Raw genomic sequence first — 22,349 nt, forward strand, 5'->3', positions numbered from 1 at the left:
GCATACTGGATTAAGCCTTGAATTATAAAAAGACCATTACTAGAAAGCTCATTCACCATTTGTCTATAAGCTCTTTTCTCATCACTTGTTGGTTTATCTCGTAGATTTTTTTATAAATGAAATCATCAGTTAAATAAAAAAGTAACCATGGTTGTCTTCATCCTAGATTCCGATAAGATGGTAAAAAACTCTTTGACATCTTTCAGGTTGTAGAGGCAACAAGCCAAATTGCACAAAAAATGAAAAAGTGAAATTTCAACCTACGACAATTTGATTAACACGCGATATTTTAAGCTCTGATAGAATCACTGTTATGTAATGGGCTCGATTTATCAACCATAGTACAGCCATTACATAATTCGTCCTCCCCCTATTGTTGCATCGAGTACACAAAAGGGCAAGAATTTGGTTAGTGTAGTAATTGACTGCTTTCATGCTGCTAACTATTCCTTTTTTTGGCGCATTTATTCTGTCACTATTGTACAATTAGTATCATCCTTACAAACATTTGTAGAATGACATCGATGACTGATTAATAATATTATTCTTGGAATTTGCTTATAAAAGAAGACACCTTTCTCATCTTTTTTTATTTCTTCTTTACTATTCTCTAGTTTTACTTTCTCACTTGTATTCAATCAATTAATCAATCAAATGGACGCTGCCGGAAACAACTTTGCTTCAAACCACTATGTTCGATCCTCTTGGATTGCCTTTTTCACCCTCTGGACTCTCTGGGGCCTTGTCTACTTTATTCGTCATGCCTTTGGTCGTGATGACACCAATCCCAACACCAGAGCTGCTGCTCCTGCTACGAATGTAGACGATCCGGAAGCAGCTAATAATGCTGCGGGAACAAAAGGAACAGGTCGATGGAGAAATGTGCATACGTCCATGGCTGATAGCTTAGGCAGAGCTCATCAAGTCTTGTTTGAAAACTCGCTCTTGCTCTTGTCCGTATTGACTCTCAACACTTTTGGATCCGGCGCTACCCGTTCTGTCATGATCTTGTCTTGGATGTAAGTATATATATAATATGTTTGCTTGAGATGATAAAAATAACGATAAAATAGTTTCTTTGCCTTCACTGCCATCAATGCCTTCACTGAAATTGCAGTCAAGCATCATTTCATCCGTTTTGTCTTCAACATCATCTTTTACGGTGTCACCCTTGCCATTGGTGGCCTTGCATTTAAGCACGGATGGTTCTAAGCTACTTTATTAATCACATCTTACTATTTACAACTTAATATCTTTAATGTTATTCTATCTGAACTTTTAATAGTAGTTTTTCTTTATAATAAAATATAATATTTTATTAATGGATACGTAATGCTTATCATGACAATAGTAAACTGTGTCAATGCTTTCACATAGTATCATTAGTAGTAAAAACAAAACTGAAAAACTGCTCACTAAAGTCAAGTGATCCGTCTTTTAGGCTGCATAATAGTAATACAAGACGACGTTTAACGTTTTTTTTTTTGTGTTCAAGATAAACATAGACGATGAGATGAGCACACTATGAAATACATGTGTATGTATTGTTCATGGACCAGCAACCAAAAAAAACTCTTGATGTACTAAAGTGGCTGTCAAAGAATGATGATATACACTCACATGTAGTCTGTCAACGTATTCGTTCTCACGGATGACACTGTATGTTGTTTTACTATCGTCTCCTCAAGCGGGAAATAACGATACGTAAACAAACAGATATTCCTTCATGTAGTGTTGTCTGTTTTCTTTAAAATTGAGTACACTTTGTTGCTATAAATACCGTGAGTTTGCATAAGGTTTTAAAAAAATCCATTAATGCAAATGATTAAAGAAACCTCTAATGTTACAATTACGAATCATGGTCAGATTTTGTTTTGTGGTCAAAATAATCTTTATAAAGTAATATATGGTACGTAGTCAGCATTATCGAATATGTTCCTCTTTTGGTTATTGCTTGTCACTCTAAAATGATAATGTATTTGACAGGGTTGTTTAGTTACATGCAAAACGCTTGTTCCCCTCTTCTGCATATTCAACAACAAATAACTGTATGTACCTCAAAAAGATAGGATTTAGTATAGATTCACTCTTATTTCATGAAACATGCATTTTATGATCCTTATTGGAAGAATCATAATTGAACTCCGAACGTAAAGGGTAGCTTTAAAGTTACTACAGTGTTTTAGTCTAAAGAGACGATTGCGGTAAATAAAATGAGACGAAATGATTTTTTTTTCAGGACAAAGCACTTTTTTTTTGAGACAAAATAGCTTTTTATTTTAGACAATTCATTATTTTTTTAGACAAAGTAACTTTATTTGAGACGATACAATTAATTGTAAGGTTATCTCAATCCTATTTCTCTGCTGGTACATCTTTCCCAAAAGACTTCTGAATGTCTAATCCAGCCTTGACGATGGCTGACGGTAACTGTCTGGCAGGCCTTAGCGATACGAGACGTAAGCTCGTTCTCCTTATCCAACGGGTTTCTTTTAATATTACTTTTAATTTTCGCCCGATACTCTTCTATAGAATGCAAGAAAGGAGAGTACAGCGGCATAAATAAAGGCTTATTACCTCTTCTGTTTATAGCTTCCGCAACAAAACGAGAGTGATAAATTATACACTTGTTCAAAGCGATGAAAAGGCATTTCTTGGCTAAAATACATGAAGGATGGATATAATCTTCAAGCCTCAACCTAAACTCTGAATTGTATTTTCATCGAGAGAAAAAAAGGAATGCTAGCAAGAAAGATCTGGGGAGGGAGAGGAGAGGTAGAAAATAAAGCAAACAACAGAAATCTTGTATGAAAGACAAGAATATTTGGTAGTAACTGCCTGTTGACTAGCTAGTGCTATTGTAAGAGAAGACTCTTGGGAAAGTAAACCATGCCTTTAGTTTACTGACTCAACCATCCACAGATGACGTACTCAGCAAGTGCTAGGTGTTGCGAAAACAAAAAATTTGTATACAGCCCTTCCATTATCCTTCCTTTTGAATATGCTACCTTCAAAGAAACCACGCTCCTTTCAAGCCTCTCTCCCATGGACCATCCGTTGGCCAGCTATCTGCACTCTTCTTCATGAGCTTGACTACCTCCATCATCAGAAGTGTCCACCTTCTCCGCCCCCACATCTTGGACAAAAGCTCCTCGATTGGCTCCCTCATTGTCCTCACTAGTGTATCTTACACTTGCCCCAATATCATTTCTTCAATAACTTTTTTACCCTTAATCTTATAAGGGTTTTTTAGATTCTAATTCTTCATTCTTTTTTGATCTGCCTCGGGCGAAGAAGATATATTATTATCGTGCGCCCACTTGAGGCTTTAATTGTAAATAAAAGACTGTTTAACCGTATACAGCCCTACAATTTACTGGCATAGGATCTGACACGCAATACAACATACTACAATGAATTAAAAAAGAACATAAAAATATAAGGTGTGATAAATATGCCATTTAAGAGCGATCGGTAACAATCATCAATACATGTGTTTTATTTTCTGTAGAATCTTTTTGGCACCCTTGTTGTTCAGCTCTTTGAGAGGTAGAGTGATCTTTTCTGCAATGCCAAACAAAATATCTTCGAGGGCTAAATTCCCAAAGCTTGTGATTGTGTCATTAACAGAGTCGAGCCCCAAGGTTTTTTTTTTGTGCTGCTGATGGACATAAGTTTTCTTTTCAACGGGCGGGGCAACCGATACAAGCTGTTTGCAACTAAACGTTTTTTCTTGGTTGAACAGCACTGCAGCTATAAATCTCATAGCACTTGATCCAAGCTTTACAACGCTAAAGTCATCACCCTCTTCTGCACAAAACGCAGTAAATGTTGTATATGGTCTCATGTATACGTTGTATGTGAATCTTGATGAGTATCTGCTAAAACAGTGGGTGTTGGAAATTGTAAAGCTTGAACGAAGCTGCCTGAGTTGTGAAAACTTATCAAAGTTGTTGATTTGTGTTGCTTTTTTTTTAACTAAAAGTGCATTTGCTTTTTTGATTGAGCTAGAAGAAACAAATAGCTTGGTGATGGCGTTTGGATGGGAGCGGTACGTGGAAGGACCAAGCTCGGGTTCCAGGCTTGTAGAGTCCAGACGCAAACTAGATATGACGAGGCCGCTGAAGACGTTACTACCGATAACAAGTTTGTGCGAGTTCTCCAAATTAATATTACAGATATTGATTGTTTCGTAAATTTTGTCACCTGTGGGGGCACTTGAGTTGGAAAATGCGCCATTAAAGCGTTCAGAGTGAATGTCTTGATGTTTTGAGCGGCTGTACAGTTCAATACAATTGACTAGCAAAACTTCGGTTTTTTCCATCGACAGGCATCCTGCAAGAAGTTGGGCACATACTGCACGTAGATGAAAGCCGAAATTCCAATCTTTGTTCAACAGCTCCAACTGAATTTCAGTAATTTCTGTATATTTGTCAGTCAACAAGGGTGTCGTATTGATTTTGCTAGTAGAGATAAGATACTGGATGTAATCGTTGTTGACTTCTATTTTAGTTTTTCTGTCATTGATTTTGCTATTGTTATTGTTATTGTTTTCAGGGCTGACACAAGGTGCGACATTTATTCCTCTCTCTTCACATGCCGTTAGATTCGAGACAACTGGACTTCTGTTGAAATAGAGTAACATTCATCTTTTGTATTTGGGGACATGGCGTAGGATTTCAAGTTAATACTGTTCAAAACACCTTCGATCATTTTGGACTGACTAATACGATTCTACTGATTTGGTAGAAAATATCCAAATGTTGTCAGGTAAAAGAGAGACTATATGTAGACGTTATACGGTCAAAGGTTCTACTTACAATGTAAATCCAATTTTATTACTTTTTAAAAGCAAAATAGTCAATATATTATGAGCACTGTATAAATATATTCAATGTGTTATTATAAACTATATGATTGCTGATGTTAATCCCATAAACAGTGGTAGGGCATAAATAATGCTCATTGTTAAAGGTATATTTTATAAGCTATGTCATTCTTAGGTGTAGTGTTTAAGTATAAATCGAATTTTATAATGCTTTTTCACTTGAAAAGCCTTCAATTTCCTTTCAAAAGAGTATTTTGCAGCTTGACGGGAGGATTACCTTTTTTGGATTTCGCAGTGCCCTTTCGCAGTGCCTTTAGTATTACTCCTAATTTAAGACAGGATATACAAGACGTCATCTCACTATACCATGAGTGTAAGCTCTTTAACATTGCTAAAACAGGATATCGCCCTCCTAAGAGCATCCTATCTAATGGTCCATTAGATCATTGGTACATGGACCTTGGTACTTTCAACTGCACGTCTTCTAGCAGAAATAATTTCTTACTAGTTATAATAGATTTATTTTCTCGCTTTACCATCTTACGAGCTATCCCGGATAGGCAAGTACTTACGATCGCTAAGGAGATTATTGATATCTTCTGTATGTTCGGCTGACCTAAGGTCATTGCTAGTGATAACGGAAAAGAATTTACTGCTACCATCGTTACTGAAATGATCAACAACCTCGATATCTGTAAGAGATTATCAAACCCTTTTAATCCTCTTGGTAATTCAGTTAATGAGGCCTTCGTAGGCATTGCAAAGGTCCCGCCTCATATGAATTGACAAATCATCCGACTGTGAAAGAGGAATCCAAAAAGCCAAAGGAGACTCTTGGGCAAAAAATTCAAGGCTTGTAAGCTGAAACCATTCAGGGAGAAAAATTGCTTAAAGATGTATTGAAGAACAACAATAACAGGGACTTCTTCAAGGATATCAAAGACTTGATGGCCAAATGGAGAAACAGCAGCCTTGAAGAAAAGGTTTACTTATACAACTCCATCCAACAAGTCAAAGATGAACGAAATCAGCCGTTCTTGTCTGTGCAAGCAGCAAGAGATAAACTGAAGTTGAAAAGACAACGGTTGCATTTTAAAAGGGTAGCGATGAAGTTCAAGCCTGCAATCACCCACAAAACAGCCACTGCCTCCCAAAGCAGTAACACTCAGTGGCATGTTGTGCAGAAATATGACCATGGGATTGCCAAATTGGAAGTTTGTCGACCAAGTCCACAGGTTAATCCTTCTGAAGGATTTATTTTTTTCTGTCACAGACAATGGCCTGAAGACTATGACAAGCACTGATCAGCTCACATTGAAACGATTCAAGTACAAAGCATTGGAGAATACCAATGGGTGCAAAGGAGAAGCTCAGAAAATAATGAGCAAATATAGCAGCAACGAATCCATGGTCAAATCATTGCTTCAGATACCATCTTCTATGATAATTAAAGCAAGCGATGCTGATGTTGGTTCTGGATACTATAATGTCCGAAGAAAGCTCCAAAAAGCAAAAAAATCATCACAAGGCCAAACAATACAAGACCCTGAAAATAATCTTTCAAATTTAGACTTAAGGACTTCAACAAGGGTTGAACAAGCACTAGAAATACACCAGCAATATGTCAGTAACCGTTTAGCTCCAAGAAATTTTTATAATTCGAAGAAGAGGGCTCAACTGAAAAGGGCGTATGAAGTGCAAAACAACCGCTTTCGAAGACGCTTGTGTGCGAAAGAAAGAACGTGTTTGATAGGCAAGAAGGGTAAAAAGCACAGTAGTATACGATTGATGAATACTAAATATTATATAAACTATTTAGTAAAAGGTAAAAGCAGATTATGTCCTGTCATGTTCACAGGAGATAGAAACACAAGAGTAGGCTCAAAAACAAAAGGATTTAGACGATATGGTGGAAAATGGAAGCAAGAATTACATGGAATGAACGTCAATGTGTGCATCACAAATGAGAACATATCTCAAACCTGCATTTACTGCTTCTCCAAACTAGACAATCCCATTCATCGGAAGATGATAAAGGACAAAGAAATCAAGACACAAATCAAAGAGTCCTTCTTGTGTCAAAATTCTGGCGATGTGTTGGTGTCAAACAAAAAAGCCGTCAAGCCGAGAGATGACCTTTCTCCACTTGTCAGGCCATTCTGGTCTATGCTCGCTACTCTTTCAGTGGACATTTCCTGAGTTATGTGCCAAAATCAGTCAATCCAACATTGGGTTTATAAACAAGACTGTATTCTTCCTAAATGAAAGAGAATGCTGAGAAATTAGCTTTGATGCCATTAATGGGTAAGTCATAGACATTTGAAGAGAAAGGCTGCTAAAATCCCTCAATAGAATCGGTTGTGACTTCGGCGGGCAATCTAACGTTCCCGTAAGCAATGGATGCGCGCATTCTGCAAGGATACTTTTGACGCTATTCAGTGTCCTTTATTTCTAATATATACGACACTGCATCATCTCATTTGATCTATGACTGCTCATTATCTGCTCTTTTTCTTGCTTCTTTATTTGATTATGTGTCTATAATGTTTGCAGACAAAAAGAGACAAAATGTGTGACAAAATCTGCTTCATTTTTTATTCTCTATTGCTCTATTCCAAACCCCCTTTGACACTCTCCATATGGTCTTATAAAACCACTCAATAGATAGAAATTCAATAAATGGTTTCTGCAAATGATTCCCTTCCTTTTGAGGACAAACACATCCATTGGGTACAATGTACTTGTATTCAAAAACCACCTCTCATTTCTTCTCTCTTGGGTTTTTCGCCACAGTCACGAGCTACCTTGATTTGTAGGCAGAAAAAAAAAAAACCAGCGAGAGAGGGCCCAGAGAGCAGAGAGATGGACAGAGAGAGAGAGAAAGAAAGAGAGCGGAAGAGAGAACAAACTTTTTTGGGTGCTTTTTTAATTTTTTTATTGCGATATTCGTACCTCTTTAATAAATACGAGACCACTCCTCTCCAACCTTGATCGTTTTACAAATCATATAAATTGATATATTCACCATGATCATCTTTAAACCAGACTGGGTTTCCCATGCAGGTAACCATTTTCTTCTTTATTCAAAAGAAAATAAACCCGATTATTTACATTAAGCAGACAAGACACAGGAAGCAAAAGGAAAGAAACCTTGTATTTATTCAATTCACGTTCATCCTGACGGTACACGATTAGCAACAGGTGGTTTAGGTAATATTATTGTTCAACTACACACGCACGCGTATGTTGCTTATTATTATTACTATTATTATTACCAGATGGAAAAGTTAGAATTTGGAATACAGAACCCATTTACGATGAAGAGGCAGAAAAGAACCCTAATTGTAATAAATTGCTTTGTACAATGACAATGCATAATGGTATGCTTTTTTTCCCTTCTTTTACGTTTATTATCATAAAAATCTTACATCAAAATAGGTGCCGTCTTATGCGTCCGCTGGTCCAACCATGACGGTCATTATTTAGCTTCTGGTTCTGATAATGATAATGTCATCATTGTTTGGGAAAAAGACGTGTAAGCATATAATAATCGATCTTTGTCTATTATACAACTCATTCTTTTTTTTTTCTATCAGTAATGCAAAAGTATCATCAATATTTGGTAGCACTGAGATTAATTATGAGACATGGAAACCTGTAAAGTATTTAAGAGGACATGAATCTGGTATGAACTAAATAGATTACAGACACTAAATCATTAACTCCTTTTTTTATTTAATAGATGTACAGGATTTGGCTTGGTCAAAAGATAATAAGTATTTAGCGTCCTGTGGTGTAGATGGACATGTCATTGTCTGGGACGGAAAAACATTTGGTAAGATAGTATGCATCTATATGTGTTTCAAAATATATGAATCAATCATCGATGAATAGAACAAATTAAGAAAATCGATAAACACGAAGGTTTCGTCAAAGGGATCAGCTGGGATCCTGCAGGAAAATACCTCGCGTCTCAAGTAAGTTTTTTATTTTTTCTTTATTATTTGGGCTCATTGCTTATATGTAGTCTGACGATAAAATGGTAAAAATATGGAGAACATACGATTGGGGATTAGAAACAAATATCAAAAATCCATTTGTGAATGCCCCTGGAACTACACTGTTTAGAAGGTTAAGGCAAGTGCAAAATATACATTGTTCTATACATAGTCTGACATATAACAACAGTTGGTCTCCAGATGGGTGTCATTTTGCTGCAGCAAATGCCGTCAACAGTATAAAATGTGTTGCTGCGATCGTAAGTCGAGATGATTGGAATGCAGATATATCGCTTGTGGGGCACAAACTTCCAGTCGAAGTGACCGTAAGTCGTTATTATTTGTTTTTTTACTCTCTTTAGTAAGTATTCTAGTGTTTCAATCCGAAAATGTTTTATATGAGTGATGATAATGAAGCAAATGGGCCTGGTGAAAAATCAGTATCGTCGATTTGTGCGCTAGGAAGCCAGGACAGGAGTATATCTATCTGGGTGACCAAGTTTAGCAAACCGATTTGCGTCGCAGCAGATATTTTTGACAATAACGTATATGATCTTGCATGGTAAATGTTTGTGTGTGTGTGTATTTCAGAAATACCTTTTTTGCTTATTCAAGATTAGGTCTCCCGATGGCAAGTGTCTCTTTGCTTGCTCTCAAGATGGTACTGTTGCCTGCCTTCAATTTGAAGAGGAATTGTCTGATGTGGTACCAGAGAATATTGTTGTAAGTATGAATGAAAGGGAGATGAAGGGGCTTACTTTCTAATACCAATTACTTAGAGAGAAAGATTGGAGAGATATGGCTATGGAAAAGATCAAACACAACTCTTGGAGACACCAATACAACTGGAACTAGAACAAACTACAGATACAGAGCCAGCACTGCCACCACGTGTTGCTGATCTCATGGACGGAAATGCGAGTATTGGAAATCAAGATACGCCCATGATAGAGGCACCACCTTTAACACCAGCTCCTCCCAATATAACCAACATATCATCATCAACTAGTCAACAGCCAACCATCTTGGAGCAAAAAGTATCTATCACAAAGGATGGTAAAAAGCGTATTCAACCCATCAGTCTGAACATGCGTACCTCGACCATGCATTCGCCGTCTACTGTTCAAGCACCTTTAATCCAGACACAGCCTATGAATCATATCTCTCAGGGCAGTTCCAAGATAAACCAGGCTGTAAGAAAATAGCATTTAACATGGAAAAAGTAGTAACGTTTTCTATACAGGATTCAGCAGTGAACGTGGATACAGTAGTGATAGGAAACAAAAGACCAGCTTCAGATGAGGAAGTGAACGAGGTGATTGGAAGCAAACCGACGAGAGCACGACCCAATTGGCTTGATAGCGCAGTTGCTCCTCCTATAGTGCAAAAGAGTCTGGTCAAGATGGCACTGCCTAAAGTGAAAACGGTTCTCAGCACGGGCTTAAGGCCAGAGGATCCGACAGTGGTGATGGAATGTCATAACACAGAGGATGCTCAAAGTAAGTCAATGATAAAAAGTTATGAATTTTTTTTTCTTAGTTTCTTTTAGGTTCAGTTCGTGCCAAATTGGTCGTCACAAGGCAAGGAACACCGATCTGGATGGATTATCTGTCAAGTGCTATTCTTGTCATGACAAGCAACGCGGAGTTCTGTGCAGCTGGGTGTGAAGATGGATCCATTCACGTTTACTCTCCAGCCGGTCGAAGGATTTTACCGGCGATTGTGTTGGAAAGCACGCCTGTAATACTGCAAAGCCATCATCAGTGGCTCGTCTGTATCACTGCGACAGGTCTGTTGTACTCGTGGGATGTACTGAATGTAAAAAGCCGTATAGACGGCGTATCTATAGCGCCGGTGCTGCAGGTAGCACAGCTTGAAACAGACAAGACACATAAGGCACCAAGCATCAAGAATATTCGAATCCAAAAGAGCGGATTGCCTATCCTACTGACAAGTTCTAATCAAGCCTTTGTATATCATACTGACATGAGGGTTTGGCTTCGAATAAGTGATGCTTGGTACATTATCTCTGAATTCTGGGGTTCGGCACGTCAAGCGGGTGATCATCCTCTAGCATGGCTTTCGTCCCGTATGTCGGCTTATGGAGTAGATCGATCCATGCATATGCTATTAGATGTATCAGCCGCAACCAAGGTCGTTACACTCAGTCATATAGAAATGCAGTTGGCGGTAGCCGCTCTGTTAGATTCTCCTACAGAGTATAAAGATTGGATGATATATTATGCAAGAAGACTATCCGAAGAAAATGCAAAGAATAAAGTAGAAGAATTATGTAAATGGCTAACAGGACCACCTTATGCGTAAAGATCATACATACACATAAAAGAAGTATATTTAAAACTAATAATGAATAATAGACCATTTCCCGACATTGTCAAGTGGGAGCCTACAATTCTCGTATGTGTAATCTATGTGCATTTGATATAACTAACATCAATTTTATATAGGGTAAAATATCAAAAAAGGAACTATTGGCAGAGATATTGCCCTTGTTGGCCAAAAATCGTCAATTACAAAGGACTGTTGCTGAATTCACGTCGTGTCTTTAATAAAAGCAACAGGAACCTCTTGCAGACTTTCAGTCTTTTTTCTGTGTTACCTCAGATTGATGTTGGCAGAGAATAAGCTTTTCTTGAGAACAATAAGATTTTTCTTCTCTCTCTCTTTCCTTTTCCTTTTATGTCTAATACTATCCTTTCATGGGACAACAGCAATCGAATAAACTGAATGAACCATTTACGTTTGGTTACATATCACAACCTCAAGAGCCAGATACAACCGAGCCATATACAAAGAGTTTGACCTTTACAGATTTTATATTAAACCATCCCGATTTGTATAAACTAGAAGAAAGCTCATCGATTTTACATCGAAACTTGGAAAATGATTTGAATTATATTGACCAAACGTATTATAACACAGAAGAAGAAGATGACGATGAAGAGGATTATACAAGCATTGATGATGAAACATATACTCTAAGGGATGAAGAAGGTTGGTCGAGATTAACAGCAGAGCAGGTCATGAGTCATAAGCGAATGACGTCTTTTGTGGATTTATCAAACCAGTCATTGATCAAACTTAGCTCGAGTATTGCTTATCTGAGCAATTTGACAAAACTAGACTTGTAAGGCTATTTTTATCTGTTAAAAAAAAAAAAGATGACTTATATTTGATAGGTCGAATAATTTAATGATCAACTTGCCACGAGCGATTGGTCAACTTGTCAACCTACGCATACTGAATGCTTCCAAGAACCAACTAGAATTTATACCAGATACCATTCAACAACTAAAGAGACTAAACACACTGATCTTGAGTGAAAACAAGCTGACGACGTTACCCAAAGGTATTGGCAGTCTACCGCAGTTGGCAGTCCTACTGTTAGACAATAACCAATTAGCTCAACTACCACAGGAGATATCACAATTAAGCGAGCTGATGACGCTCAATGTATCTCATAATCCCCTAAGAGCAGTACCTGCCGAGATAGCTTCACTTAAATCACTCAAAAAACTTTTAACAGAGGAGTGTTCCTTTGACACTGAATGCAGCTATCCTCTGATGCATGATCCACCTAGTTTATTTGAAATTTGTGCTAGACAAATCACCCAGCTCAAGATACCCATACCATATGCTCACATTGCTGAATACCTTAAAAAGAAAAAAGTGTGCTCCTTTTGCTCCGGCCCTTACTTTGAATCCTTTGTCTCACGGAAGCGGTTTGTTGAGAGGGTCAGTGGAGAGCCCATGGCCCTTGATTACACGCTCTGTACAGCTCATTGGACAAATGAAGATGATCGTTTGCTCGCTATGTTCTCAACTGGAAGTCAATTGAGTACGTCGCAAGATTGTCTCGTGGAGGTATCCTACAACAGTGATCCAGAGTCTCAAAACGAATTTGAAGAAAGCACAGAGACAACTACAAGTCAAGATCAGTCCACAGAAGACCTTTATCATAGAGAATCCTTGAATATACCATCCTCTGATTTAGACAGACCCAATAGTCATAGTAGCAACAGTGCCTCTTCAGAATCTCATGCTCTACGGCAACCAGATAGCTTTCAAAGTCTCATGGTAGCTTTACCTTTTATACATACCACAGATAAACGAACAAAACGACCTACTGTCAAACAAAGCTTTGCTCAACTCGGTTCTCGACTTGCAACATCTAAACGTGGAAGCAACAGTCGAGGAAGAAGCGAAACACTTTAATAAAAAGCGCCCCAATGAGATCTTGCGTGTCTTTTTTAAACTTCCGCGATTCATTTTTTTTTTTTTTAAAGTTGAGAGCCAAAAGTAAGGGCTTTTTGTATAGAAAATAATATAAAAACTTTTTTATTTTGCATTTATAAAATGAGTTTTAATGGATCAGTAGAGCTTTCAAATACCCCATCAACAAGACCAGAATCACATGCACTTCGTTATGGCTGGGTGTTTTGGTTCATGCACAGATCTCCTGGAGAGAAAATAGTAGATTATGAAGGAGCCATGAAAAAAATAGCAACATTCAAGACTGTAATTTATATAAAATATATATAAACAACAAAAATAATGACTAGAATTATATAGGTTGAAGAGTTTTGGGCTGCATATAGTCATTTACGTCGTCCGAGTGATTTACCAAATATTAGTGATTATCATTTATTTAAACAAGGCGTACGACCTGTTTGGGAGGTAATAATAAAGAGCGATAATAGAGGAGAAGCTTATGATTATTAGGATGATGTGAATATAAATGGTGGGAAATGGATTGTAAGAGTCAAAAAGGGGTTAGCAAGTAGATATTGGGAATCATTAGTATTGGCAATCATTGGAGATCAATTTGATGTTAATGATGAAATATGTGGAGCAGTATTGTCAATTAGAGGATCAGAGGATATTATTTCTGTTTGGAATAAGACATCATCTAATGGAAAGATAAACTTGAAGATTAGGTAAGAGAATATAAGATGTGACAACAAAATCTAATATATACATATATATAAACAGAGATACTATCAAAAGACATTTAAACTTACCAGCTGATACAATCATGGAATATAAAACACACAATGATGCACTTAGAGACAAATCCAGTTTCCGTAATACTGATGTATTTCGATAAAAAAAAAAATAGGGCCAATTAAATTTGAAAACATATCTCTTTCTTTTCTTTTTTCTTTTTTTTTATATGTTAATGAAGTCAATTCTTATTGCTGTTACGGTATTGATTCAGTCAGCATTGGCAAGTTACTTTGTTAGTGACGACGTTTTAAACTTGCCAAGATACAAAGTTTCCTTATTAACAACAGAAAAGATACCACAATCTCAATTACATGATGCTGCCTTTAGCGATCAAACAATGCTGATGAGAGACTCATATGGTCAGCCATTTTTATGCAACATTCCTCAAGTTGATCGAGATGAAGCAGAGCATCAGGAACAAATGGAAACAGAAACAAAAGATACCCAAGAGGATGAGCAGAAACTGATCGAAAGAGGGCTGGAGCTTCTTCAACCCTTAGAAAACAGCTGTCTTCAGTTTTATGTAACTATCGAAATGGGCCAAAAAGAACGACACACAATTAATCTTTCACAATAGACGCATCAATACTGGGCCTATGAATACTGTCACAAACAATATGTACGCCAGTTTCATGTCGAAAGTGTCTATGACGGTAGAGTAGAAAGGAAGAAGGAAACAGCGTCTCATTATCTGGGCAAATACCCTGGCGTGACCATTGATCAAAATCCAATCATCGAAAACGCATTACTGCCAACCATTCGAAGAGACAAGACAGCCAAGAGACCAGCCACGACCTTGAAGCAGGTAGGAAACCAACGCTACTTGTTACAACAGTGGGGGGATGGATCTACATGTGACTTTACAAAGAAACCACGTACAGTTGAAGTGCAAGTAAGTAAAGGAAATCATCAGTTTAATTACCTAATGTGCTCATAAATGATAGTATCAATGTGAATATCAGGGACATGACAGGATTTCTTATATGGAAGAAATATCTACCTGCCATTATTTAATTGTGATCTCAACACCCAGATTATGCGAAGAAATGAAATTGTCTCGTATCCCTAAACCAAAAATACATACTATTTCATGCACACCTATTGTATCTGATAAACTAATCGAAGCAGAAAGGGAACAAGAACAACAGAAACAAGAACAACAGCCATTGATTGAAGAGCAGAAAGAAGAAGAGAAATCGATGGATGGTGAAACTAAAGAAAGAGTGATTTCAAAGGATCCTATTTTAAAGTTGCTCAATGACCTTAATGAACAAATTGACCTGTTGAAAAGTCAAGTCAATGGTTATTCATCTAGTGACGATGATATACACGTCATGTTTATTGATGAGGATGGCAATTACATTTCTTCAAACAGTGAGTTAAAGAAACTATTAAAGTTAGAAAAGACTTTTAAGAAAAAGGAAGAAAAAGAGCAAAAAGAACAACCAAGACTCAAATTGATAGATCTCTTTCAACAGCAATAAGATGAAAAGAGAGAGAGGCCTTGTCTTCTCTCTTTAAAACACCGCTTAAGGGCTAGCCTCACCCTTCTCTTTCTCTTGACATTTCTTCTTTTTTTAATTATAAACAATAAAGATGGGATTAGCTCAATCAAAGACTCAAGAGGAACCTATCATCTTTATCAACCCAAACGTTCCTGTCCAGGTTAGCTCTCCTTCTTAAATATACAAACACCTTTTGCTTAACAATTAAACAGTTCACCCCAAGCTTTATTCACTCTTTAGAAAAAAAAGTGGAACAAACAACCGAGAGAGCTGAAGCACGTCAAGTGGAAGCACTTGTACGCGAAAGAGTTGCTGAAGAACTTGTAAAAATGAAACAAGCTGAAAAGGAGATTAGTCAAAAGTTGCAGGTTGAGTCTGCCAGAAATGATAATCATCAATTGTCGTCTCTTGAAACAAGCGACGATATCGAAAACATGATCAAGAACATTCAAAGGTATATATATATATATATATAAGGATATATATTCAATTGTACTCATGTTTTATAGAACGACTACCAAGGAAATACCTTTAGAAATTAAAAAGCACCAAGAAAAAGTGATTGCTTGCTACAAGTAACTATATCATCAATCGAAAAAAAAAAAAGAAAGCTCTAATAATACTTTATTATTTAGCAACAACAAGGATAGATCTCTTGACTGCTGGAAGGAAGTAATTGATTTTAAGCAAGCTGTACTTGATGAACAAAAGAAGTTTGTATCAAAGGCCAGTTAGATTATTCCCGTATTCTTTAAATACACACCCTATTTTTGATAGTCACAATGTTTGTTCAATGTTTAATGATTTTTATTCTTGTGGAAAGTATCATGCGACAGAGGTCGCCATATTTTCGGATAATCTAAATAGACTCAAAAGTGCATAGAATATCTCTTGATTTTATGACATTTGATAATATAGGAGCCTTATTATTACTATAATGCAAACATGATGTATCAAAAGAAAAATTATTGTCACAGAGATGAATCTTGTACGAATGTCCCACCATCTGAGTGTAGATTCTAAATGTGGCTTGTTTAACTTATAAAAGGAACCTGTCAAACTTGAAAAGTTTTTTTTTTCTTTGCTTTACAATCCTACTATATCCTGTGGTCTATTCTTTATTCGATGAATTATACCCTTGGGAAATGTCGGAAAGATATAAATGGTTCTATTATGGATTGACATGTTTTCCTGTTTGCATGTCGACACATAAAATAGAACCAAAATATATAATATTAACCAAGTATATTATAAGCCTTTAATAACGTGCGTCGATTTGTTCCCCTTCCACCTTGGACATCTCGTTCCATGACAAATATCGCATCTTGTACAGTGATCTTTCGTTCGATCGATTCTGCTTTTAGAGGCACCTTTGATTTCTTTGAGTACCATCCCTTTTCTGAATTGAGTACATCATCCATCTCTTCGTCCACCTTTGCCTTGGATTCGTCGGCTCGTTCGATGGCCTTGAGCTGATCTTTAACTTTTTGTTTGACGTGAATTTTGTAAAGGGGATGATTGTCTTGTTCCGGTGGCTTTTTGAAAGGATTTTCTGTTCGATGTCGAGAGGCACGTACCATATTTTCCATCACGGTCCTGATTCTATCCTGGGTTGCTAATGCCAGGTAGGATATAAAATCTCCATCAATTTTCTTTATATTTGCAGATTTGGCTACAAAGAAAGTAAGAGCCTGCTCCTTAGATTGAGTGATGTCCCATATATACACATACCGTATTTAAGAATCCTGTCTCTTAACATGGCAGGATTCATAAAGTCCTGGAATTTGGATCTATCAATTCCATCAGGCAATACTGTTCCAGAAGCATCTTCCTTCATAAAATGCTCTGCTTCCTCTTTAAGATCAACACCTGCATAGCCCATAACATCTGTCAATGCTTCATAGTCTACCCTGTCTCCTCCTCCTCCTGTTGATGTAGGCGTCGGTGCTGCAGTTCCAGGTGGTTTACTAAATTTGCAAAAAGTCATTTATCAAATTACAATAATTTATGTTCCCATTGTTACCTTGTAGACGGTACGGCAATGTTTGATTTTGTGGGTATTTGTAGTACGGCTGCGTCCATCGCTTTAAACGGAGATTGTTGTTGTGGTTGCTGTGGTCCAGCAGGTGTTGGTGGCTTCACAAGGGAAGGGGTAACAATATTCGGCTGAATGGGATATTGTTGCTGTTGTTGCTGTGGTAATATCGAAGGTGGCTGTGATGTGGGTACCCTTGGTGGTGTCATCATAGGATATGTCATTTGTTGATTGATTGCATTCATTGGTATATGCTCTGATTTGGGTTTTTTTATTTGTGGTGAAGTTCTACGAGAAAATGTTATCATATAAATATTCAGCTTCTACACGCGTACATTAATAACAACTTACATGTTACTCGCTGGATTTAGCTTTCTCTTTCTTTGATCTTCTTCCATCATTTGTTGTTGTTGTTGTGGCTGCATTTGATGATGGTTTATCATCGGTTTTGTCTTTAAATCCTCTAATTGTTGGTATTGCTGCTGACCCAGTATAGCTTTAGCCTGTGCCATGAACTCTGCAGCTGAAATAGTGCTTGTCTGTAAGTCTCTAAACAATTGCATAAACTTTTCTTTTCTATCAGGTGGAAGCTGTGACGTTATGTTATCTAATAAAGTTGTTGATGAAGCTATAGTAATAATTCTTGAATTCTTTGTTTTTGCTATACAAAAATGATGCTGCTTACCTTGCTGTGGTAGTGATGGTGCTGCAGACTGAGATGGCTGAATAGGTTGCGCTAGTACTTGAGGTACTGGTCCAGGAGGAAGAACATGTGACTGTGGTGAATGTGTAGCCAGTTGCTGTTGAGGTGGTTGTTGTTGATGAGGTTGTTGCTGCTGTGGAAGAGCACGAGGTATTGCGGTTTGCTGTGATTGGGGAGATCCGGTTGGATTAGTCTGTATCTTTAAAGGTTGCTGAACAAATGGTTGTGTATGATCAGCATTGAAAAGTAAATCATGAGGGATGGATGCGTTCTGTGTAGATAATAAGTCGTCCGTTTCACTTGAGCTAAAGAAATCTTGTAATTCAGCAGGCAAATGAGCAAAAGAAGGCATCATGTCTTGATTGTTGCTCGTGTCTGAAAATGTTTGCACAATGGTTTGAAATGAAGAGTCATTCACGACTGAGTTGCCGTTAAGTATATCATTAATAGAGAAATTAAGATCTTCAGGACCTAAGTTTTGTGGCTGTTGTTGATGATGTTGTTGCTGTTGTCCATTATGACCTCCTTCTGCCATTGTTGAAAGTGTATTTCGAAATACAAAAAGAATTTTTTGTATAGCAGGATAATGGAGGCAAAAAAAAGTGCTGGGATTCAATTGCTTCGACGTCATATTTTAGCAAGTGGCGGAGGTTTAGTACCAAGTTACTTTGTTTTATGCTTGTTTGTGTGTTTAAACAGCACTTTTATTCGAATAGTTAATATTATAGTTTGTAACAAACGGGAATATTGCTTATATTTTTTCGATCCTTCTTGCTTGCTTTTAATTTGTGACAAAAGAACACAAGGTGAAAAAAAGTCCAAGACTCACTGTATTCCTTTGGACTTTAGGAACAAAACGATACTGCTGTGTTTAAAACTTGACAGATTTAGAAAAACAATTCATTTCATTTATTGAAGATTTGCCTTTTTGATTCAATCGCCTTTACTTTTAAGGGTATCTGTTGGACTAAAAGTCCTCTTTGTTAGAATTGATCCAAAGAGTTGTATACATTTTATATTTTAAACGTATACACATATAATTATTTTGTACAGGTCACTAGGCAATAAAATTGCCTATGAAAAAAGGCGTAGGGCATAAATATCTACAGTAATGTAATCATTTCTTTTCTCTTCTCTTTTTCTTCCATGTTCTTCTTGGTCTCTTTGATGAGTTGCTACTATTATTGCTTCTCCTTGTAGTTGTACTCCGTTTTCTTGTAGTAGAACTTCTAGCAGTAGTAGTTGTAGTATGTCTATTATTACGCTCGAATTGAGCTAGGAACGGATTATCACCCTGAATATCCAATACGTTCGTGAAGCCTTCTAAAGGTGAAAGATATCCATCGTCCTCTTCTGCATTAGGATTACACAAGTCTATTACACTGCAGTCTGATTCACTAAAGTCTTGATCCTCAACTGTTTCTTCAATTGCATCATCAGTCAGTTGCTCATCAAGACATTCTGCTTCAATGTTTTTGCATTCTGAAAGGTGTAATTGTGCTGCAATCTCATCAGCAAACCAGTTCTCGCAAACTGAGCATTTGATATTCTTTTCAATCTAGTTAAAAGAGAAGTGAGCATCAGATGTGATAATACTATTTAATAATTACTTGTCTATTATAGCTGTGATTAGCAAAAGTGGATTCTTCCTGTTCGTTATCCAGAAATGCCGTCAAGTTTTCAATAACTATTTGTTGTTGTTCTTCTGGTTCTTCTTTTTTTAAGAATTTCGACAAGTTTTCAATGACAATATTTTCCTGCTCTTCAGGATCATTTTTGATCAGGAATGAAGACAAGTTATCAATCACCAATGGTTCGTCTTTCTCTTGCTTTACGGATGTTGTTCTTTTTATTTTGGGTTTTTTTGATGTTGTGGGCTTTTTCTTTGGGGCTTTTTCCTGTCTTTTCACATTGTTTGGTTGTCTACGATGTGACACTGTTTGGAACCAATCATCCTCTTCAATATCAGCAGATGAGGTAGACGATCTCTGTTGCCGTTCTCTTTGAAGTAATTCAAATAACCGTTGCTGTTCAAGAATATGCTCTTTTTTGCTTAATTCAATGGCCAGTTGCAATTCTTTCTCTTCTTTATCCTTGATACTTTCCTTTTTATTAGCAGCTTGTTTATACAAATCTTGCAATTTGTATTGCTTTGCTTTTTTCAACATCAAAATTCAAAAGCAGAAAGAGAGGCACAGGATTTATTTTTTTCTTTTTTCTTTTTGAAAGCATTTCCATGTGTATGCTACGTTCATATAATGGCACATAGCTCAGGCTGTACCAATTTATAAGGAAGAGTATCCAATGAGCGTCTCATTAGCCTTACTTTTACTATCGGGAAACTCTTTGAGAAGTGTCTACAGCCTATGGTACAAAACTCCTTCCTTGCCTTGGTATAGCTTAAAGAGGGCTCCTCACACAACAAAGGGCACAGGATCAAGCTCCTCATTTGCGACAACTCTGCTTCTATCGCCACAAACTGTCGGTATTTGCATTCTTAAAATAAAGGATGCTTATGACCCTGTCGATAGGTTTTTCATTTGGAAGCAGCTGGCATCTACTACTACACTAGTCTTGTTGATCCTCAGTTAATGGAAAGAATATTGTTTATTTTTTAGAAAAACACATTCATATAACAATTCCGTAATTGCTTTTCTTTTTCTTTGAGGGCTTTAACCTCGTTTTCATAGGCTTCAATTATCTTGTCTAGACACTGCTTATTGGCCTTTATTCAACATAGAATATGATAATTCCTGTGCTCAGACTTCATTAATAGCCTGCCAGCGTGCCTACGCATGCCTTCACCTAGTTCTATTACTGAGCTTGAGCTTTTTTGGAACCACTTCATGAGTTAGCTTCTCTACACTGACGATATAGCTCTCATAGATACGGCAGATCTTCTCTAACGTTGTGAAGTTCATAGTTTTTTCTATTGTTACCGTTGAAACACCTCCAAAGTGCGCTGTACTGGGCCCTTTTGTCTCTAGGATACACCGATTACTGTTAAATACACACGTTCCTATATCTAGGTGCCCCTTTCTAAAAAGACGGTTATATTGCTACTAAGTCAATGATCAAGCATGAAACTCTGAATTCCAAATCTACCATGAGTATCCTTTCGACCGCCGAAACGAGACACACGTGAATACGTACTCAAGACATTTAAATTATTAGCCAGTCTTGGACGCTTCGAAAGTTGAGGAGAACCAAGTAGGAGACACGGTGAATGTAACGTTACATTCATTGAACAACTCCATAAGACATGACTTGAAGAAAGAACACTCCAAGGACTATCAAGAGGTCGTACAAGCTTTAGTTCACGATATTTCCGTGGCACCCATAGAGAAAACACAAAGGGATTCTATGGCCAAGGGTCTTTTTTAGTAAGAGAGGTCGAACTGATAGCAACTTCGGTCAGCATAGAGGTCAAAAGCCAGTTGCTCGCCACTTCAGTAGTTACAACAAAACAGATTCTAACAGTCAATAACTTCGACCAGTCCATATGTCGCCTCAAACAAAATTATGCTGCACCACCGCTTATTGCCGACTCCAAGTTTTCAACCTGGTAGTTCCTCAAGAATCAACCAGTAGCAGTTACAGTATACCACCAGATGTAATAGCTCCCGGAGGCCATCTGGCACGACTTCTATCAGCATGGGTGACAATAACGAATTACCCATGGCCGATTTCAGTAATTTCTCAAGGATACCAGCTACAGTTTGTAAAGCAGCTGTACCCTGGAGGCCTTTGAAAATGAGGATGCCCACAGCAGACCAGCAAGCAGTCAATACAGCAATATCACAGCTTCTGCAAGCAGGTATTATCAAAAAATCGCCGACACAGAGCAAAAAGTTTTTGTCGACATTTTTCACCGTCCAAGAAGCGCTCCATATTGAATGACGCGTACGCCGTAGTCCCCATTCAAGAAGATACCTAACCTTTCAAAATGAGGGAATAGTGTATCTATATCAGGCGCCTGCATTTGGATTAAAATCATGGATATGCCCTAGAAACATTTAGGCTCATGTAGGAAGAAGGAAAGGAATAGAGCCGGACAGGAACTAAGGCGCTATATGGTACAAGACATAAGAGCGAGATAATTGACAGTAAATATAGAGAGAAGAGGAATAGACAGATATTAAGCAAAGCGTATAAAGTGTATAAAGTGTATAAAGTGTATAAAGTGTATAAAGTGTATAAAGTGTATAAAGTGTATAAAGTGTATAAAGTGTATAAAGTGTATAAAGTGTAT

General features: G+C 37.3%; 12 protein-coding genes across 12 annotated transcripts; 7 read left to right on the plus strand and 5 right to left on the minus strand.

Moving 5' to 3' along the window:
* Nucleotides 1–654: 654 nt before the first annotated feature.
* Nucleotides 655–1,212, plus strand: RHIMIDRAFT_238813 (uncharacterized protein; the record flags this gene model as incomplete). The annotated part of the gene is made up of 2 exons (XM_023609041.1): nt 655–1,019; nt 1,074–1,212. The coding sequence occupies 2 exons, from the start codon at nt 655–657 to the stop codon at nt 1,210–1,212; spliced, it is 504 nt and encodes a 167-aa protein (XP_023465087.1).
* Nucleotides 1,213–2,284: 1,072 nt separating this feature from the next.
* Nucleotides 2,285–3,003, minus strand: RHIMIDRAFT_257386 (uncharacterized protein; the record flags this gene model as incomplete). The annotated part of the gene is made up of 1 exon (XM_023611277.1): nt 2,285–3,003. A coding segment is annotated over exon 1 (211 nt), but the record flags the coding sequence as incomplete, so codon positions are not given.
* Nucleotides 3,004–3,484: 481 nt separating this feature from the next.
* On the minus strand, nt 3,485–4,713 carry RHIMIDRAFT_298012 (uncharacterized protein; the record flags this gene model as incomplete). The annotated part of the gene is made up of 2 exons (XM_023614289.1): nt 3,485–4,625; nt 4,667–4,713. 2 exons carry the CDS (start codon nt 4,711–4,713, stop codon nt 3,485–3,487), a joined length of 1,188 nt encoding a protein of 395 aa, XP_023465089.1.
* A 1,458-nt stretch (nt 4,714–6,171) lies between these two features.
* On the plus strand, nt 6,172–7,168 carry RHIMIDRAFT_257389 (uncharacterized protein). The gene has a single exon (XM_023611278.1). The coding sequence runs from the start codon at nt 6,209–6,211 to the stop codon at nt 7,025–7,027; it is 819 nt and encodes a 272-aa protein (XP_023465090.1). The 5' UTR covers nt 6,172–6,208; the 3' UTR covers nt 7,028–7,168.
* Nucleotides 7,169–7,748: 580 nt separating this feature from the next.
* On the plus strand, nt 7,749–11,529 carry RHIMIDRAFT_23692 (WD40 repeat-like protein). Its single transcript, XM_023608658.1, has 16 exons — nt 7,749–7,891; nt 7,949–8,038; nt 8,107–8,208; nt 8,267–8,363; nt 8,425–8,513; nt 8,571–8,663; nt 8,723–8,805; nt 8,856–8,965; nt 9,017–9,152; nt 9,201–9,388; nt 9,447–9,549; nt 9,606–10,019; nt 10,070–10,325; nt 10,376–11,147; nt 11,205–11,244; nt 11,295–11,529. The coding sequence occupies exons 1-16, from the start codon at nt 7,855–7,857 to the stop codon at nt 11,394–11,396; spliced, it is 2,712 nt and encodes a 903-aa protein (XP_023465091.1). The 5' UTR covers nt 7,749–7,854; the 3' UTR covers nt 11,397–11,529.
* Nucleotides 11,512–13,131, plus strand: RHIMIDRAFT_23655 (L domain-like protein). Its single transcript, XM_023608576.1, has 2 exons — nt 11,512–11,974; nt 12,027–13,131. Exons 1-2 carry the CDS (start codon nt 11,547–11,549, stop codon nt 13,060–13,062), a joined length of 1,464 nt encoding a protein of 487 aa, XP_023465092.1. The 5' UTR covers nt 11,512–11,546; the 3' UTR covers nt 13,063–13,131.
* An 8-nt stretch (nt 13,132–13,139) lies between these two features.
* RHIMIDRAFT_257397 (eukaryotic translation initiation factor 4E) lies at nt 13,140–14,017 on the plus strand. Its single transcript, XM_023611279.1, has 4 exons — nt 13,140–13,365; nt 13,420–13,524; nt 13,570–13,784; nt 13,840–14,017. The coding sequence occupies exons 1-4, from the start codon at nt 13,204–13,206 to the stop codon at nt 13,952–13,954; spliced, it is 597 nt and encodes a 198-aa protein (XP_023465093.1). The 5' UTR covers nt 13,140–13,203; the 3' UTR covers nt 13,955–14,017.
* A 9-nt stretch (nt 14,018–14,026) lies between these two features.
* On the plus strand, nt 14,027–15,338 carry RHIMIDRAFT_238819 (uncharacterized protein; the record flags this gene model as incomplete). The annotated part of the gene is made up of 3 exons (XM_023609042.1): nt 14,027–14,377; nt 14,432–14,746; nt 14,799–15,338. The coding sequence occupies 3 exons, from the start codon at nt 14,027–14,029 to the stop codon at nt 15,336–15,338; spliced, it is 1,206 nt and encodes a 401-aa protein (XP_023465094.1).
* Nucleotides 15,339–15,450: 112 nt separating this feature from the next.
* RHIMIDRAFT_238820 (uncharacterized protein) lies at nt 15,451–16,094 on the plus strand (the record flags this gene model as incomplete). Its single annotated transcript, XM_023609043.1, has 4 exons — nt 15,451–15,519; nt 15,572–15,813; nt 15,869–15,934; nt 15,995–16,094. The coding sequence occupies 4 exons, from the start codon at nt 15,451–15,453 to the stop codon at nt 16,092–16,094; spliced, it is 477 nt and encodes a 158-aa protein (XP_023465095.1).
* Nucleotides 16,095–16,594: 500 nt separating this feature from the next.
* Nucleotides 16,595–18,632, minus strand: RHIMIDRAFT_238821 (uncharacterized protein; the record flags this gene model as incomplete). Its single annotated transcript, XM_023609044.1, has 5 exons — nt 16,595–17,031; nt 17,091–17,326; nt 17,383–17,682; nt 17,746–18,022; nt 18,080–18,632. The coding sequence occupies 5 exons, from the start codon at nt 18,630–18,632 to the stop codon at nt 16,595–16,597; spliced, it is 1,803 nt and encodes a 600-aa protein (XP_023465096.1).
* A 232-nt stretch (nt 18,633–18,864) lies between these two features.
* On the minus strand, nt 18,865–20,321 carry RHIMIDRAFT_292942 (uncharacterized protein). Its single transcript, XM_023613940.1, has 2 exons — nt 19,708–20,321; nt 18,865–19,655 (listed from the first exon to the last, which is right to left on the minus strand). Exons 1-2 carry the CDS (start codon nt 20,263–20,265, stop codon nt 19,215–19,217), a joined length of 999 nt encoding a protein of 332 aa, XP_023465097.1. The 5' UTR covers nt 20,266–20,321; the 3' UTR covers nt 18,865–19,214.
* A 986-nt stretch (nt 20,322–21,307) lies between these two features.
* RHIMIDRAFT_292943 (uncharacterized protein) lies at nt 21,308–22,079 on the minus strand (the record flags this gene model as incomplete). Its single annotated transcript, XM_023613941.1, has 2 exons — nt 21,308–21,904; nt 21,970–22,079. The coding sequence occupies 2 exons, from the start codon at nt 22,077–22,079 to the stop codon at nt 21,655–21,657; spliced, it is 360 nt and encodes a 119-aa protein (XP_023465098.1). The 3' UTR covers nt 21,308–21,654.
* Between the last annotated feature and the right edge of the window lie 270 nt (nt 22,080–22,349).

The sequence above is a fragment of the Rhizopus microsporus genome, assembly GCF_002708625.1.
Source record: "Rhizopus microsporus ATCC 52813 unplaced genomic scaffold scaffold_11, whole genome shotgun sequence".
Taxonomy (NCBI): domain Eukaryota; kingdom Fungi; phylum Mucoromycota; class Mucoromycetes; order Mucorales; family Rhizopodaceae; genus Rhizopus; species Rhizopus microsporus.